The sequence below is a fragment of the Canis aureus genome, chromosome 1 (genome assembly GCF_053574225.1).
Source record: "Canis aureus isolate CA01 chromosome 1, VMU_Caureus_v.1.0, whole genome shotgun sequence".
Lineage (NCBI taxonomy): Eukaryota > Metazoa > Chordata > Mammalia > Carnivora > Canidae > Canis > Canis aureus.
The window spans coordinates 118,465,899-118,480,079 of NC_135611.1; the positions used below are offsets into that span (position 1 = coordinate 118,465,899).

Genomic DNA, 14,181 nt, shown 5'->3' on the forward strand with positions numbered 1-14,181 from the left:
GACACAGGCAGAGGGAGAAGCAGGCTCCGTGCAGGGAGCCCGACGTGGGACTCGAAGCTGGGACTCCAGGAACATGCCCTGAGCTGAAGGCAGATGCTCAACCGCTGAGCCACCCAGGCGTCCCTCAACATGATATTTAAAGTCCCATCCAGAGCAATCAGGCAAGAAAAAGAAATAACAGGCATCCAAACAAGAAAGAAGTAAAACTGTTGCTATTTGCGGATGACATATTATATAGAGAACCTTATACATTCCACCAAAACAGAACTAACCAGCAAGTTCAGTAAAGTTGCAGGATACAAAAGAAATGTACAAAATGTGTTGTGTTTCTACATACTAATAAACTATCAGAAAGAGAAATTAAGAAATCCATTCATAATTGTATCAAAAGGAATAAGATACCTAGGAATAAATTTAACCAAAGTAGCAAAAGACCTGCCCACTGATGTAAAAGAAATCGAAGAAAACAGGGGCACCTGGGTGGCTTAGTGGTTGAGTATCTATCTGCCTTCAGCTCAGGGTGTGACCCCAGGGTCCTGGGATCGAGTCCCACATCGGGCTCCCTGCATGGAGCCTGCTTCTCCCTCTGCCTGTGTCTCTGCCTCTCTCTCTCTGTGTCTCTCATGAATAAATAAATAAAACCTTAAAAAAAAAGAAATTGAAGAAAATACAAATAAATGGAAAGACACCCATGCTCGTGGTTCAGAAGAATATTGTTAATATGTCCATACCACCCAAAGCTGTCTATAAATTTACTCCCGGTCTGGTGGCAGCAGCCTGCCCTCGGGCTGCTGAGGCAACAGGGGTCACGGTGGAGGTTGGCTTGGCCTGACACTTTGAGGAGCTGCTGCACCTCAGAGCCAAGTCCCTCCTTGTGCTTTATTTTTAGGCACCATAGGCTCCAGAGTGTACCCAGATGAACAACTTAATGGCAGAGTGAGCCAAAGAACACCCCCAAGTGTCGTCTATAAAGCTGGAACCTAAAGCTGTTCCTGACATACCTAAAAGGTATGAAATGAGTTCCCACTTTTCTGTTTTTCAAGAATTCTCAGAAAACTGACCGATTAGATGATGCACACACGCAAGAGTTGATCCAAAAAGTTCAGGGACATGCATCTAGGTGGTTCCTTTCCACCTAGCGGTAGGAAGGATCCTAAAGATGTCAACCAAGCCTGAAGAAATTCACCCAGGCTGCTCCCTGCAGGTTGTTCATGACAGGAACTCTTCAGGAACCATGTGGCGGGTTCAGCAAGCAGATGGCAGACATTCTTAACGAACATAATTTTTGGTTTAGCAGATTTGATATCCTCTCAGGTGAAGAAGTTCATCAGGTCCTCAAAACTTACTCCAATTGGCCCATCTATTCCCAGCTCTGTTCATGGAGAGCTCAGAGGAGGGCTTGACTGAATTAAGGATCCAGAAACCTCTGAAGAACTAGATACAATTTGCCTCCACGCTCTCAAATTGGAGGAAAGATCCAAAGTACTGGCAAATAAAGCTTCTGTAATGAAATGTAATGAAAAACAACAGAAAGCAAAATGTGCATTCAGCTAACAAATTCCAGAAATACTAAATAGTACCAGTGTTGACTATGAGACATTTGATGATATATTAGAGAATAAGAATTTCGATAACAATTAAAAACTCAAATCGGCCAACATACTCTCAGCTGTATGTGGAAGGGGAGCTTGTTGGATGAGTGGGTATCATTAAGAAACTGAAAGAAAATTACAGTTCATGACTTAGTGGATCAGTGGTAGAAAAATGCTTCTTACCCAGTTACAGTTTGCGTAGTTTCCAAAAGTTGCGCTAAATAAATGTATGTTATTTTTTTCTCCAAAACCGGAATACGACAAACATCTCCAAATTCAATGTAGTTAATAATTAAATCCTAATCCCTATCAAAATTCCAATGGCATGTTTCACAAAAATAGATAAAGCAATCCAAAAATTCATGCGGAAGCACAAGAGATTGAATAGCCAAGGCAATCCTGAGAAAGAACAAGGCTGGAGGAACCACACTTCCTGATTTCAAACTATACTACAAAGCTGTAGGGATCAACACGGCATGGCACTGGCAGAGAGACAGACACCTAGATCAATGGAACGGAATCCAAGGCCCAGAAAGAAACCCGTGCATGCACAGTCATTGCTGATATTTGACAAAGGAGCCACAAACACTCAATGGGGAAAAGATAGGCTCTTCAACAAATAGTCTTGGGAAAACTGGATATTTATATGCAAAACAATGAAATTGGGTGCCTATCTTATACCACTCACAAAAATTAACTCAAAATGGATTAAAGACTTGGGATGCCTGGGTGGCTCAGTGGTTGAGCGGCTGCCTTTGGCTCAGGTTGTGATCCCAGGGTCCTGGAATGGAGTCCCACATCGGGCTCCCCACAGGGAGCCTGCTTCTCCCTCTGCCTGTGTCTCTGCCTCTCTCTGTGTGTTGCTCATGAATAAATAAGTAAAATCTTAAAAAGAAACAAAGAGGGATCCCTGGGTGGCGCAGCGGTTTGGCGCCTGCCTTTGGCCCAGGGCACGATCCTGGAGACCCGGGATCGAATCCCACGTCAGGCTCCCGGTGCATGGAGCCTGCTTCTCTCTCTGCCTCTGTCTCTGCCTCTCTCTCTCTCTCTCTGTATGACTATCATAAATAAATAAAAAAATTAAAAAAAAAAAGAAACAAAGAATATTACCCAGCAACCAGAATGAATGACTACAGCCACACATAAGCACATGGATGCATCTTTAAAATGTAAGACTGAAAAAAAGATAAAATAAAATAAAATGTAAGACTGAGCAGAAGTACACACAGAAAACATACAGGGTGATCCGATTAATATAAGACAGTCCTAAAGCATTCAATACTAAATAATACATTGTTTAAGGGTACGTGGTAGCAAAACTATATAGAACAGTACAGGGGTAGTCAACACATGACTCCATGTGCTGGTTATGCCCGAGAGGGGAGCTACAGGGGGTCTGCCCGGGGTAAGGGCACATGTGGGATCCAGGTTGTATTCTATTCTCAAGCTGGGAAGTAGATCCACTGGCATGTGTTCTTTTCTTTAAATTATACATAGATGTTTTCTAGTCTCAGTATACATGATCTATTTCTCAATATAAACTGAAAAAAGAGAGGTACCTGGGGGGCTCAGTGGCTTAAGCATCTGCCTTTGGCTCAGGTCATGATCCCAAGGTCCTGGGATGGAGCCCAGCACCCAGCTCCCTGCTCATCAGGGAGCCTGCTTCTCCCTCTGCCCCTCCCCCTGCTCATGCTTTCTCTCTCTCTCTGAAAGAAATAAAATTCTAAAAAATCATAAAATGAAAAAAGACAAGAAAACCATGACTCCATGTTGGACCTTGAGAGCAGCACATTTCCTCCTGATGAAGACATAGGGAAAGGTCTCGCCCCAGCCCTGAGCAGGATGGGGAAGGGAGGTAACCAGGACCACACTAAGGGGGCTCAGAGCAGCACCAAGGGGTGCGCTGAGCCCCTGTGGCACGAGAGGAAGGGAAGAGATGGAGAATTGCCATGAGACCCAGGGAAGGACCGACACAGGGGGCTGCTCAGAGGGCCCTGGCCCCAAAGACCCACCTCCCACATGGACATGGTGCCAGGGGTGACATGCAGAAGGTCTACAGCCGGCTCGGTGGCCCCTTCTGAGGGGGGAGCTGACCTGAGTCAGGGACACCACTGTGACCTCAACATCTTTCTGGAATCACAAAAGCAAGAGCCTGGAGGTCTTCACACATCATGCCCCGGCCCAGTGTCCTCTCCTGGCAGGTGGTCCTAGCTGTGCAGTGAGAGGTCTCATGGACACAAGGTGTGCCCACACCACTGCTGAAGTGACACGGACACTGCCACATAGGGACCCAAGTGCAGTCAAACCGCAGAAATGCCCGATCCTCTTTTCGCTCACCTAAGTGATAAGAGTAACTCACTTTTTTTTTCAGACTGCGGTAAACCTTTTATTACAAATTACAATTAAACCTCTCCATAACATCTCAGACAGTCTCCAACGCCATTTCACGTCTCTAACAGAGCAGAGTGGGCATCAACACACGGCTGTACACAGCAGGTTGTAGCTCCGGAAACTACCGTTCAACATGTTAAAATAATGGCTGTGGATTTTTTTTTTCTTTTCTAGTATCATAAACATATGCTATTTGATAGTATCTGAATTTAATTTAAAACATTTATTTTTGCAAACAGAACATAAAGCTTCTGAGGTGAGCATCTAAGGGAGAAAGGAAGTCCTGTTATGAAGCCAGGCCCAAGCGAGACCCCACTTAAAATCCGCCAGCATGAACTTGAGAACTCGGTCCTCCGTTCGTCAGGGTTAACCTGGGTTTTGATGGAATGGGAACCACACTGCCTCCCGGGGCTTCTTCAGTCTTGCCTTCCTGAGAGGAAGACGAAAACAGCTCTCTCCCTTTCTCAACTTCCTTTCTCAGCCCCAGAAAGCCACCACCACATGGCCAAACTCGCTCCAGAACAGGACCATCGCAGCTCCGTAGGCTGGTCTGTCAAGAGGCTCCAGGCAGGAATGGTTTCCACAGGGAGCAAGTCGATACCTTGGAAGCCTCAGACCCGTGGGACTGGCCGGGGTGTGGAGCAGCAGTTAACCCCAATCCGCTCTCTGGTCCGGAGCTTCCTCTGGAGCCAGGCTCTCAGGGCAGCCTGGATCCGCTCGAGCTTTTCTGCCAGTCCGGCTCCTTCAGCTCTGTCTGCAGCCGTCATCCTTGTGCATCTGCCTGTAGATCTCCACTAGCGTTTGGAGTCCTAAGGCTCATCTTCCAGTGGCACTGAGCTGGTCTACAAGGGAATCTGGGCATTCCTCACCCGGTGGCGATCCGCATCTCTCTGGTCAGACAGGAGGTCAAAAAGGCCCCCTGGTGACAGTCCTCAGCTCCCATTCACGGTGCCACCACTGGATGCTTCCCCATTCAGCACAAAGCTGTTGGCGCCCCCAGTTTGCACCATAGTGGCTGGAGGATGAATCTGCGAGGCTAGCTGTCCCGGTGAGGTCCAATAAATGACTCCTCCCGGAGTCAGCCCCCTCCTCCAGGGTCTCCCCCAGGCTGGGGCAAGTAACGGAGCTGGGAGCTCCTGGGTGGTGGTGCAATCAGTTTCAGCACGGACTCCCGAAGCTGGCCTGCAGGTGCTGCTGGGCATCTCCAACGCCTCTATCCTTCGGGACCTGGAGCCACCACCCCAGTCTACATGGGGGCACCAGGACCTCCAGAAGGGCTGCCACGGAGTCTCGGCTACTTCCCCATCCACCAGACAACAGTAACTCGCTTTTACTGAGCATTTGTCAGGCACCTGTTAGTGCTCTCAGAGCCTCACTGACCCACTCAACCAACTCAACCCTGGGAATGCCCATGTGGGGCGTACATGCTCTCACAGACACGGGCAGGGAGCTTTTGCCCCATTGCTGCCCTGCAACAGCTTTACTCAGGTCACAGTGATCTCCATCTTTCCCAAACCCCCGCTGCAGGCCCTGCCCTTTTTCTGCAAGGCTTCTCCGATGCCACCTGTCCACCCTCCCCACCCTGCCAGCCTGCCCCACTAGCCACCCCTGCTCCAACCCCCTTGCCGAGTTAGATGTGGGGCCCATTCCCTTTTCTGTCTCACCCTCCTTCCCCGTGATCTCAGCCACGAACACCTCTGTATCTACAGCTCTGACTTCCTCCCTGAGCTCCACACTTAAAATACCCAACGGCCTGTGCCACATACACAGGGGCGTCTGTCTTCTGCCTCCATGTGGCAAAGTGGAATTTTCAACTTACACTCCCACACAGAACCTGTTTCTACCACATGCTTCCCCTCCAAGGAAGGGGTAAGACACATCCACTCAGGTGCTCAGTCCAAAAGCCAGTGAGTTATTCTTTGTTTCCCCAATCAGACCAAATACGACTGTTTTTAAATACTTAAAGAAGGAGGAAGGGGAGGGGGAGGGGGGAGAAGGAGGAGGGGGAGGAGGAGGGGGAGGAGAGGGGTGCCTGGCTGGCTCAGCCAGAAGAGCATGCAACTCTTGATCTCGGGGTCATGAGTTCGAGCCCCACGTTGGGTGTTGAGATTACTTAAATAGAAATCTTTAAAAATAAATAAATAAAAAAGAGAAAAAAAGGAAAAAGAAGGGGACAGAGAGAAAAGGTGGGCCCACCTCACAGCTAAATGCAATCCTTCCCCCCTGACCCCTAGCGGTGAGACACCCCCCCCCCACTCCCACCCAGGGCTCCTGTGGTCTTCCCCTAGGACCTGGTGGCTCCTCACTCACGAGTGGTCCCTGACCCCCATACACGACAGCATGGGCCACCTCTCTGCTCCCTGTCCCCATGGTACCTCCCAAGGCTGTCCTCTGCAGGAAAGGGTCAACCTGTAACACCCCCGCCCAGGCTTAGGGAGGGCAGCCCAGCAGTGCTGTCGGGGCCAGAGAAAAAAAGATGGAAGGGGAGAAGGCACCTTGCCACTCCAGCTGTATCCCTCTTGGGTTTTCCAGGTTCCCTGGGACCCCACACACTTCCCCAGCTGTGTCTCCAGGAACCAAGCACTGGGTGAGTGCCTACAGCCTCAGAATGGTCCTGCTATCCCAGGAGACACTGTCACACAGAATCCCTCCTGGGAGCCTCCCCACCACCAGCCAGGCCACATGGGCCCCTCCCTCTGTGAGCCCCCCACCCAGGCCTCCTCTAAGCAGTTGCCCTGTCCTCAAGGCATGGACTCCTCCCCTAGTCGGGGGACCCACCACATCCACTCAGGGTGCAGAGAGACCACGCAGCATGCAGGGCCAGGTCCCCCAGAGCTGTCCTGGGTGGAAGGTCACCAGCAAACCTAGGTGCTGCCCCCACTTGCAGACTTGGCCTCAGATCCCAACCCACAGCCCTCCAGGAGCCCCTGCAGGCCGAGGCCACTCCTACCCCCAGAGCTGCAGGAAGCAGCTGCTAACCAGAGGTGAGAGGGGGGCGAGGTGAGAGAGCTGGTGGCGAGCACAGCCCCACTCGCCGCTGCTTCACCCTGTTACCGCCACAGACTGGCCCACAGACCCCAAGTCACTCCTGGGCCCACATGGCTTCTGTGGGTTTCCACGCCCAGCCCCTCCCAGGGCCCGTAAACACTGCCCCAGCTGCCCACCCCTTCTAGATCCTCCCGAGCAAGGCCACCAAAGGCACCCAAGTTCATCTGCAGCTCAGCGGGTGCTCATCTGTGTTTCCTGGCCAGAGAGGGACAGGAAGCACTGACCAGGAGGGGTCAGCACCGTCCCCTGCAACCCCAGGACCATGAAGACACCCCGCGCCCATGAAGACACCCCGCGCCCTTGAACCACTCCCAGAACCCTCCAAGAGCCCACCATCCCAGACACACACACACAGAGCAGGGGACCCAGCACTCAAAAGTCTGGGCCTTGAGGCAGGAGTACTGAACGGCGGCCCTGGCACAGAGGCACAGCTGGGAGTGTACTGCCTGGGACACACCCGCACACACCTGATGTGCACAGTGCATTTGTGTTCAGCTCCTATTCCTGGGTCTTCATATTCCTTCCACCCGTGGCTCCTCCACTGGGCAGCTAAGGCTGCGTGTGAACGTGCAAAGCAAGGTGGTGGTGAGTCCTGAGCTGCGACCCGGAAGGCCAGGGCAGGTGTGGCTCAGGCACGGGGGAGACACAGAAGCGAACCGCGCAGACACACCCTGGCCTGGAGGGCTCACAGTCCAGTGAGAGGACAGACACGAACGGGATACACAGAAGTACAGCAGTGACAAAGGCGCAGCTAGTATCACCAGGCGCCAACATCAGGGGAGGCAGCCCAGGGGCAGGTGGGTACAGGTGGGCACCCCCGGCGGGGGGTCATGGGCAATCTACGTGGCTCAGAGTCCAGCTCTCCCACGGCTCCCTCGGTCTCAACAACCGTCGGGGCAGCACTAACTCCTGAAAGTGGCCTGGAAGATGCTGCTTTTGGCAAATGAGCGTGGAGAGCATGGCCCAAAATTCTGGGTTTTCAGCGACGTGTAGTAACTGGAGAAAAGAGGCCACTGTGGCCAGAGATGCGGCCACTGCCCCCCACCCAGGGTCACGCGCTCCCTTGCTGCGACTTCCAACCAAGTGTGGCACACCAACTGGGGTGGGCTCGGCTGGGAGGACTCGGGCCCCCCGCCGAGGGAAGCATGGTAGCCCGTGGGCAGTGCGGACAAGCGTGCCTCCAGGGCCCCCACGAAGGGAGAGAAAGGAGGAGGGCTGAGTATGCAGCCAGGAGGGACCGAGGCCAAAGCCGCCTGGACATCAGAGGCGAAAAAGGGGGAAGCCTGGGAGGCCCTGGCTAGAGAGCAGAGCGGCCGGCTCAAGAGTAAGCGAGAGCCAGAACCAGCCCCCCCTTCCTGAAACGTTCTCGCTGGGATCGCCTCCTCCTCCTCCGAGAAGCCTCCCTGATCTTGCCCAGGTCAGTCCCCTTCTCGGAAAACAGCTTTCCCGTCCCAGGGCAGCCTCTGCCTTTAGGTACTTGGTTGCCCAACACCCAACGACCCGGGGAGGTGCTTCTTCAGTCCTCCAGGGGGCCTCCCAGCTGGGCCCTGGCGGCACCCCACTGTGGCACCCTACTGCCGCGCCAGGGCCTGATCCGAGTCCCACAGCCTTGCTTCCCTGGCCGCGACCTACTGGCCCGACCCTACCGGCAGAGAGACCAGAGAGACCGCACCTACTAGGGGAGGGCAAGGCCAGGAGCCGGGGTGGGGGTGTGAGGGGTGAGGGGGGTCCGGGTATGGGGGGGTCCAGGCACAAAGGGACTTAAGTCCAAATATCCAGAGGCGCCTCTGGCCGCAGGGCCCCCCCAGGGCCCCCCCCCCTGCAAGTCCCCGCTTCCCAACCCTGATGCGTCGCCTTTCAGAGAAAGGGTATTCTCCTAGTTTCCCCAAACCACATCCCATTAGGCCACTGCCCTTCAGACAGCCCCACAAACAGAGCCCCACGTTATTCCGAAGCCTGACAAGCAAACACCTACTTTGGGATTTCAGAGGGATTCATACAAAAATAGTTTAAAAACACATTTTTTTTTTTTTTTATCCCCTGAAACGGAGCTATGCGACCTCCAAAGGGGACACCTGTGAGTTTCTTGTAATTTTTCTAAGAAATAACAACCGGGGGCCAAGTTTGCTTTTTTTAGAAGAAAACTATATTCTTTTAAAGAAAATGAAAATATTCTCAAAGGAAAAACTTAATTTAAGTCAAATCATACACTTTTTGTCGAGTAGCGGGTGCCCGGAGCCTGACCACGCGGCCGGGCGCCCCCTCGCGGCCTCTGTCCACCGAGCCCTGCGGCTGCAGTCGCGCGAGTTCCCGCCCAGGGCTGCAGGGGCCCAGGATCGGGTCCCCCGGGGCGCGGGATCGGGTCCCCCGGCGGGGCCGCGCCTGCAAACACCCGGCGGAACCCCGGGGGCCACCCCGCGGCGGCCGAAGGCGGGGCTCCTCCGCGGCCCCGCCCCAAGGGGGCCCCACCCGCCCGGGACCCCCACCCGCCGGGACACGCGCGCCCTCGGGCCCTCGGCCAGGCCCCCGCCTGCTAGACCAGCCCTGCCCCGAGGGCGCTCCGGGAGGGAGGGGGCCGGCCCCGCACGCCGCGCCCCTGCACGCGGTCTGGGTGCCCGCCCCAGGCGGAGGGGCGCGGGGGACCCGGGAACGGCAGGCGTGGGGGGGGGAGGGAGGAAGGGAAGGAGGGGAGGGAGGAGGAGGGAGGAGGGAGGACGGAGGAGGGCAGGGCGGCCGGCAGGCACAGACGGTGAATAAATAGCAGCAGCTTCGCCGGGGGCCGGCCCCTCGGCCGGGCGGGGGGCGCGGGGGGCGCGGGGGGCGCGGGGGGCGGACGCCCGGCTCCGACACGGCCCCGCCCCGCCCCGCCCCCGCCCCGCGCGGCCCCGCCCCGCCCCGCTCAGAGCTCCGTGACGTGCACGGCCGAGGGCAGGGGCCCCGGGCCCAGGCGCCGCAGGTGGCAGCGGCGGCACAGCAGGTGGCCGTCCAGGGGGTAGCAGCGGCGTCCGTCCTCCCCGCTCAGCTGCAGCCCGCAGTCCTAGGGAGAGCACAGCCGGCGGGTAAGCGGGGCGCGGGGGCGCCCGAGGGAGGGCGGCTGGGGGGCGGCCCGGGAGCCGCGGCGCGGAGGGGGCGGAGGGGGCGGCTCGTAAGGACCCGCGATGGGGCGCGGAGGGGGCGACCTCAGGGCGGGGAGATGAGCGCGCACCCCACGCCGAGGGGCCGCTGGGGCTGCCCCACCCCGCACCCCCCACCTCCCCGCGCGCTCGGGGCTCTCTCCCTCCCTCTCCCTCCCTCCCCCTCCCTCTCCCTTCCTCCCCCTCCCTCCCTCTCCCTCCCTCTCCCTCTCTCCCTCCCTCTTCCTTCCTTTCTCCCTCCTTCTCCCTCCCTCTCCCTCTCTCTCTCTCTCTCTCTCTCCCTCCCTCTCCCTCCTTCTCCCTCTCCCCCTCCCTCCCCCTCCCTCCCCCTCCCTCTCCCTTCCTCTCCCTCCGTCTCTCCCTCCCTCTCCCTCCCTCCTTCTCTCTCCCTCCCTCTCCCTCCCCCTCTCTCCCTCCCTCTCCCTCCCTCTCCCTCTCTCTCTCCCTCCCTCTCCCTCTCTCCCTCCCTCCCCCTCCCTCTCCCTCCCTCCCCCTCCCTCTCTCCCCCTCCCTCTCCCTCTCTCCCCCTCCCTCTCCCTCCCTCTCCCTCCCTCTCCCTCCCTCTTTCTCCCTCCTTCTCCCTCCCTCTCCCTCTCCCCCCACCTCAAAGAAATTAAAAACAGCAACAAACAGCGCCTCCCAGGGAGCGCAGGGAGCCCAGAGAACCAGAAAAGAGAAGTGGATTCAGGCGCCCAGACTCCCTGGGGGGGGGAGGGGGAGGCGGAGCTGAGCCGGAGGGATGGGGCCCAAGTTAGAAAAAAACCCAAACTGGGTGGACCCGAGGGCACAGCGAAGAGTCTCAAGAGTCTCGGAGGGAGGGTCCACGGCAGAAAGCCACTGAGAGCAGGACAGTGACAACCAAGAAGTGCCTTCTGCCCCCCCCACAGGGGTCCCCTCCTGCCTCCCCCCACCCAGGGGTTCCCTCCTGCCTCCCTCGCCCCCACACACACAAGGGTCATGGAGGGCAAGGCCACCACACAACCTCTTCCGTCCCCTCCCCAAGGAGCCCCCTCTGGTCACACTCCCACCACACCCAGGGCTACCCTGCTTTGAGGGTTCCGCAGCCCTGACCCCAACACCTGTCCTGCTCGCACCGGGCCCTGCCGCTAACCACCACACACCAGGGAGGCCTGGGGACAAGGGTCTCCCCGGCCCTGGCGCCCCACCCCTGAAGCCTGCCTTGATCGCCTGCTCTAGTGCTCGGAGGCCCCAGGGGGACCCCACGGCCCCCAGGACAGCAGACAGGACGCCCTGTCACTGCCACGGGGGAACTAGGGCGCCTCCTTCCCGGGTCCCGCAGCAGGATCCCAGTTCCCGCTGGGCCGCCTGCCCCCACCAGGGCCACCTGCTTCCAGGCCGTCCCCTGAGTGCCACTGAAGCTCTCGCTGACCCTCCCTCCCGCTTCTCCCTGGGGCTGAGGCCCGACATGCTGTTCTCGGCTTTTCTCCCACCTCTTCTGTGCTCACTCGGCCTGGCCTCCCCGTATGGCCCCTCAGCACCCCTCAAAGGTCGCCGTTGCTGGGCTGTGCTGGGCCCCTCTCCTGCCGCTGCGACTTCCCTGGGAGACTCCCTCGCGCCCTGGCCTCCCCCACACGGGCCTCGGGCCTCGGGCTTCCAGCCACGCGGCAGCAAGGCCTGGGTCTCATCCTACGTCCCCTGCTCTGGGTGCGAGATACGCGACACGGACCCTCGGGCCCTGGAGACGGGGGAGCAGCGGGGTGAGCCCTACAAGTGCGCAGGTGACCACCTCACGAGGTTCTCCAGGCCCCAAAGAGGGCCCACTGTCCTTGAGTTGAAAATTTGGGGGGGCCCAAACCACTGGAGACCTCGGGGGAGAGTATCAGAGAAGAGAGACCTATGGGTGCCCCGACTCCCAAATTCCTAGGCCCGCAGCCAGAGTCTGAACTCCAGCCCGTGTAGCTGCTGCCCCTGGACTCGGGCGTCCCCGGGGCCCCAGATGAGGGCACCTCTCCGCTCCCCCCCACGCCCTCACTTTCTCCAGGGCTCCCCGTGGCCACCTCCTAACCCCCAAACTGCCCTGTCCGGTCACTGACCAAACCCAGTCCCTTTTAACTGCCTGGCGAGCACGCAACCCCACGAGCCACCCCGAGCCAGGACCGCAGCCCCGCCGTTCTCCGCACGGCCAAGAGCCCCCTCCCCAAAGTGCTCCTGCCACCGTGTCACCCTTTTCCACCGCCCCCAGGATCAGTGCGTGGTCCTCAGCCTCACGTCCCAGCTCCTGCCAACTCCTCCTGACTCAGCTGCGCACCTTCGCCCTGGCACCGTCTTAGCTGGGGCGTCCCCCTCTCCTGAAAGCCTTCCCTGATTCTCCAAGGCCTCCCACCTACTCCGACAAGTCACCGTGACTGCGGTAACGACCTGTGTAGACGTTGCCAGAGCACTCATCCCTGCTGCAAGAGTGGGGGCTCCAGGCTCATCCCTGTGCATCCCCAGCACCCCACCCCCTGGAGACCCTCAGTAAATATTTGATCCAATAGGAAGTGGGCTGAGGACATAGCTTGGGGAGAAGGGAGAGGGCCCCCTGGGGCGGCGGGGAGTGCGGGACAGAACCAGAGCCGGGGAGCTGGGCCCACAGGACACCGAGAGAAGTGGACACCTGCGTGTGGGCACCTGGCTGGCTCAGTTGGTTAAACGGCTGCCTTTGGCGCTGGTCGGGATCCTGGGGTCCTGGGATCGAGTCCAGTGTCGGGCTCCCTGCTCAGTGGAGAGCCTGCTTCTCCCTCTCCCCGCCCCCCCACTCGTGCTCTCTCACAGATAAAAATCTTTTTTTTTTTTTTTTTAAAAAAAAGGGTCCTACATGGAGGGGGGCTGCCCAGCCACCAGCATTCCGGGGGGGCCCAGGCTCACCTCACAGTGGTAACACTCCACATGGTAGTCTCTGTCCATGGACACCACACGGATGGTCGTCTCACAGCCCTGGAGGAAGAGACGGGGTTCGGACACAATCAGCAAATTGGGGTTTGGGGCGACCTGTGTGGGGTGCACACACCACACAACACGGCCTGGTCGTGGCAGGTGCGCATTCGTGCCCATGTGGACCCTGCCTGTGGTGCTCCCACGGCGGGCAGAACGGGCATCGGCAGGTGCACACGAATGGATGTCCCCCCGCAGCGACACCCAAGAGCACGCACACGCATCCGTGAGAGCTGTCACGTGAGTGTCTACGTGTGTCTACATGTTCTTTTCAGTTCTTTGCAGTCAGGAAGGGCCACCGCCAGTCCTGCCTCCCCAGGCACACCAGCCTGGGGCAGAGCCAGCGTGGGTGGAAGGCACGGTGCCGGAGAGCCCCCCCAGGATGTCTCCTGCACAGACTGCAACCTTCTCTCGCCTGCTCCCCCCACCACCTCAGCCTGCAGGGCGAACAGACCCACGGAGCCATCCTTACGTCCGTGGGCAACGGAGCTGAGGGCCACCACTTCTAACTCTTGCTAGGACACACGGGCGCTTATGGGCACAACACAGCCCTCGGCCCTGAGGGATACGGGGCAGGAGCATCTGCTCCTCCTCCCCCGGGGGCCCAAGGCCTGGGGCCAGCCTGAGCAGAACCAGGCAAGGCTGGGCCAGGCACCTGGTCATCTCCACGTGAGTGGTTCCTACCTGTGCAGGGAGGATGGGACGGGCACAGGAGGCACATTTTGGTGCAAAAACCCTGGAAGAATAAAGGAAACCGGGAGTGACCCCTGAGTGGCCAGAGGCCAAGGGCAGAAAGGCAGACCCACCCACCCACGGGAGCCCCTCGACATGGCCCCAAGCCTCAGGACCCCTTTCCTTATGTGGACACACTGCAGGGGGGCAGCCTCTGCGGTGCCTTCTGGGCCTTTCATCTGGCTCCCCAATTCACAGCCACCCCATCAGCTCCTCCGGGATGGCTTCGGGTTCTCCTTACCCTCTCCCCTAATTGTCCGGGGGGGGGGACTCCCCTAGCTGAGACCCCCACAAAGCCCAGCTCCACAGTGAGTACTCGTGATCCATGCAGGGCACCAACCCCACGCGCG

General features: G+C 57.9%; 1 protein-coding gene, 1 long non-coding RNA gene and 1 pseudogene across 2 annotated transcripts in view; 2 read left to right on the forward strand and 1 right to left on the reverse strand.

Moving 5' to 3' along the window:
* On the forward strand, window positions 1–5,958 carry LOC144288000 (uncharacterized). Its single transcript, XR_013355928.1, has 2 exons — window positions 1–1,008; window positions 4,223–5,958. It is a non-coding gene; the product is annotated as an uncharacterized LOC144288000 (long non-coding RNA).
* LOC144295984 (glutaredoxin-3 pseudogene) lies at window positions 1,020–1,741 on the forward strand (annotated as a pseudogene).
* Window positions 4,192–14,181, reverse strand: part of WTIP (WT1 interacting protein) — a 26,225-nt gene continuing 16,235 nt past the window's right edge. Inside the window, exons 6-8 of the mRNA XM_077855410.1 lie at window positions 13,784–13,835; window positions 13,034–13,102; window positions 4,192–10,068 (exon numbers count right to left, since the gene is read on the reverse strand). Of these exons, the coding sequence (XP_077711536.1) occupies window positions 9,931–10,068; window positions 13,034–13,102; window positions 13,784–13,835 (259 nt within the window). The 3' untranslated portion in view covers window positions 4,192–9,930. The remainder of the gene's footprint in view (window positions 10,069–13,033; window positions 13,103–13,783; window positions 13,836–14,181) is intronic.